Source organism: Penaeus vannamei, chromosome 14, assembly GCF_042767895.1.
Source record: "Penaeus vannamei isolate JL-2024 chromosome 14, ASM4276789v1, whole genome shotgun sequence".
Lineage (NCBI taxonomy): Eukaryota > Metazoa > Arthropoda > Malacostraca > Decapoda > Penaeidae > Penaeus > Penaeus vannamei.
In genome coordinates this window covers 152,501-156,659 of record NC_091562.1, presented here as the reverse complement: position 1 = coordinate 156,659, position 4,159 = coordinate 152,501, and the positions used below count along the sequence as shown (strand labels likewise).

The window sequence follows — 4,159 nt, the reverse complement described above, 5'->3', positions numbered from 1 at the left end:
TACTAGGCCTATGTAACATCACCTTTTCACTCTTTATTTTTAGTACAGTTATTATTATTAATAATGCTTTGATATTAACAAAGATAATAATATTAATGATAAGTGATTATTTGAATAGAAGTAGGGGGGGAGGAATTGGGTAAGCTGTAAAGATAACTCTGGTGACAAGAGCTTATGGTGCGCTCCAATACTTGTGGAAACAAAATTGGTGAAACAAAATCTCAGTGGACACAGTGTCATGTATCAGTGTGTTAAGCATAGATATTTATTGAGGTTAAGCCTATGATATACCTGCAATTAATGTTAAGTAAGTGCTAAATAATCCTGTTTTGAGAGCATAATTCTTAGTCCGTTTTAAACCCCTCACCTTGCAGACTTCAGCAGATGTAGATTAGGGGAGTTAGGCGGATATAATATGAAAATGGAGTGGTGTTAAGTAACAGAAGTAATGAATGTAGCAGTATTTGTATTTATTTATTTATATATATATTTTAAGAAGACTGCTGTGAAATTAGACTAAAAAAATCCATAGGACTGGTAATAAATATTCTAATCCACTTCATTTTCTACTCTAACAGGCAACTGTAGAAGAATCGGTTAAAGGGTTATTTCCCTTTATGTTATGGCTGAAATGTTATATTTTCTATTACCATTACTCTGTCTTTTGGAAAATAGAAAATATTTTCCATTACCAATTCTCTGGGAATATGGATGGTTTCAAGATAGGTAAGCCTCAAATTTTATTTATAAAACAAGGAAATTTCTTGGGTTGACTGAGCTGTGTTAATAAAGTCAGTGGCAGAAAGTTTTCATCTTTGAAAAACTACAACATTTGTATATGGGATTTTGTAGTATTTAACAAATATTATGAAAACTAAGAGAAGGGAAACAAAATTCTGTAAGATTTACATAAGAGAATGCAGTATTTTTAGTAACTGAAAGGTTTCTAAAGTGGACTTTGATTACAATCGTTTAAATAGCAGGTGGTTAATTACCCATTTCACTGATTTATACCAATGATACCATTCTATATCTGATGGATACAAAGATAATCATATTGCCATTAATTTGGTATATAGCTACAGTGTCCAAGTATGAATAATAAATGTACAGTACCTGTCAACATAACACATGAGGAACAAACATTTTACCTTTATAAAGGATATGAACAAACAAGCATCATTGTGTATCTTTTACTAATAACTGAAATACAATAAGTTGAATATATATTTTTTACCGAATACAGTAACTGCTAGTTTCAGATGACATAAAAGAGTGTGAGAGTGTGTGTGAGAGTGAGTGTAAGAGTGAGTGTGTGTGTGTGTGTGTGTGTGTGTGCGCGTGTGCGTGTGCGTGTGTGTGCGTGCGTGTGTGTGAATATATGTGATATATATATATATATTATATATATATATATATGTATATGTATATATTTGTAAACATAATCACTACAGAAGATTCAGGGCATATATATAACCAACAAAAAATGAGTTATAACAATTAATAATGATACTTCTTTGCACTATATTTTAAAATAAAAGTACTTTATATTCCTTCTCCCAATTTATTAAAGAACTTTAAGATGCAAGATTTGTTTAGTATGGCTTTTATTTTTTTATGGTTAATAAAAGTCATGTTATGTTCCTTTCATTTTATTTGTTAAAGTTATGTGTATAAGTTTGTATTAAAAATAAACAATTTCCAGAGAAAGTTTTCAAAGCCTGAAAACCAAATGTTACTACCAGAGATGTGTATGAAAACCTGTATTTCAAAGAGAGAAAAAATCTATATTCTTTGCAGAACTCAATAATATTTTTTTTGCCAGTATATCACTAAGATAAAACTAATTCCTTTAATTGTATCAAAGTCTGGAAAATTGCTAACATTATGCACATAACAGGCTTCTTTATTGAAAAACAAATAATAGACTTCTAAAAATTTAATTAACAAAGAATGATTTCATATCTTATAATATCCTCGGAAATGGTGCATTACCTATCAAAACAAACATATTACCTTATTGTCTAAATTACTGGCAGTTGTACACTTAACATATGATCATGGACATAATTTGGTTTTATCTTTTAATCTATTTGAAATAACACCTTAGAAAGAAAATACTTCCCATGCAATTTTAAAAGGCATAATGAAGGTGTTCCACACATAAGAAAAAAAAATCACATTTATTATTTACTCAAAATAACTGTTCTTACTTTCCCTTTCTTCATACATGAACACAAATTTTACTATATTGATTTTATACATTAAAAAATAAAATAAAAGACCATTGATGCTGGCGAGATGATTCCTCCAATCCTCTTCTTGAACATGGCTTCCTTCCTTCAACCCTGTGGCGATAATTCGAAACGACAAAAGAGAAAAAATCAGTCAATCAGTTCTGTGCGATGGGGATGACCTTCTCCTCGTTCCCAGCGATGGCCGGCAGGGGAGCTTCCACCGTCAGGACGCCGTCTTTGGAGAGGGAGGACTTGATGAGCTCGGGGTTGGTGCCCTTGGGGAGCAGGAACTCTCTGTTGTACTCGCGATAGACGGAGCGGTTGTCGGACTTCTCCTCGTGCTTGGCGTGGACCTGGTGGGGGAAGGACGATTCTATTTTATTCATTTGTTCCAGGAAGAAATAAATAATGGTTATAATAATGGCGCAAGGCTGGAAGTTGAAAAAAGAAAAAAAGTATAGCTAACTTAAGAACTTGTGGTCATCTTGAGAAGGAGAACAAGGGCAATACCTAACAGCCCAATCTAACGTTATGCATAAAGAAAAAATGAAAAAAATAGAAGAAAAAGATCTCGTAACCTGCCTCATCCACATACAAAAGACCACGCCAATCCAAAGAGACGAAAGTAAAAATGAAAGAAAGAGAGAGAAAAATAACAACTCACCAGAAGCTTATTATCAACTGTCTTGACAACAATCTCCTCGGGCTTGTACTGGCTGACGTCAAATCTTAGCTTGAGTTGTTTACAGTCGCCCTCCTGCTGGATGAGAGGCGAGTTCATGCCCTCCAACCACGAGCCGGAGCCCTGGTTGGCGCTGGATTCCTGCTGCTGGCTGCAAGCGGAAATGGTAATTAGTTGTGCTATAATTATGCATACTGATTAATACCGCAAATGATGATATATATGATTTGTGATTCACAGGCATGTCTGGGTGTTGCTACTTTTTGTTATTCTCTCATCCTTACGTATAATAATTTAAACAAGTAACCCCGCTTTTTTGAAGTCCTGGAACTACCAAAATTTAGTAATATACCTTTTCCAGAGTAAGATCTGGGATCACGTCTTAAATAGGCCGAACCTTATGCCTTTCAACATACTTTAAAAGTGTTTAGTTCCAAAACACTTGAAAATATTTATCATAGGTAATAAGTTCTACATAGTAGCAGAAAATATGAAGTATAATATGTTATATATACGTATACACATACTTAATTTATCATGTATACAAAGTAAGACCAAATAATCTAAAAATCAATATTTACAAACATTGCACAAGAAAAACAATGTAAACAATATTTTTTACCTGATTTTCAACCGTAATGGTTTCTACGGCTACCTAGAAAAATACCTTAAAATAACCATCTGCCAAAACCCAAAGATTACAAGCAAATTCAACCACATGTAATTCCGTAACAACTAAATACATCTACACTTAATGGAAATGTTTAAAAGGAAATTCTTGTGAAACGTACTATGCGCATGCCAGAGGGGAGGGGGGGGGGGAAATCCACGTACTTACACTATGAATGCACTTAACCAGAAATTCAGACATAACAGTCGCCTTTAACCGAATAATAACCAAAGCAATTACAAAACCACAACAATGATGACATATGAACAGAGGAAAAGATGGAGTCACAAAGGGTGTGCCATAAAAAAATGAAAATTGCATAACAAAAATATAGATAAAAGCAGAACATAAAACAGACGGAATAGCGAACGATCAAAACAGAAATAGGAGAATCGGCAGCAAATGTAAAAAAGAAAAAGAAAAAGAAAAAAAAGAAAAAGAACTGAACAAATCTATAAAAAAAATCCAGCCATTTTCTTTAGTTAAAAGACAAAGACGAAGAAAACGAAGACGAAGAAGAAAAAAAGAAAAGAAGAAGAAAAAGAAAAAGACGAAGATGAGAAAGAAAAA

General features: G+C 33.1%; 1 protein-coding gene across 4 annotated transcripts in view; it reads right to left on the bottom strand.

Moving 5' to 3' along the window:
- Positions 1–1,636: 1,636 nt before the first annotated feature.
- LOC113805750 (protein lethal(2)essential for life) overlaps positions 1,637–4,159 on the bottom strand; it is a 44,755-nt gene continuing 42,232 nt past the window's right edge. For all 4 annotated transcript variants that reach the window (XM_027356810.2, XM_070129539.1, XM_070129540.1 and 1 more), the window contains 2 exons: positions 2,902–3,070; positions 1,637–2,590 (listed from right to left, as the gene is read on the bottom strand). In XM_027356810.2, the coding sequence (XP_027212611.1) occupies positions 2,393–2,590; positions 2,902–3,070 (367 nt within the window). In that variant the 3' untranslated portion in view covers positions 1,637–2,392. The remainder of the gene's footprint in view (positions 2,591–2,901; positions 3,071–4,159) is intronic.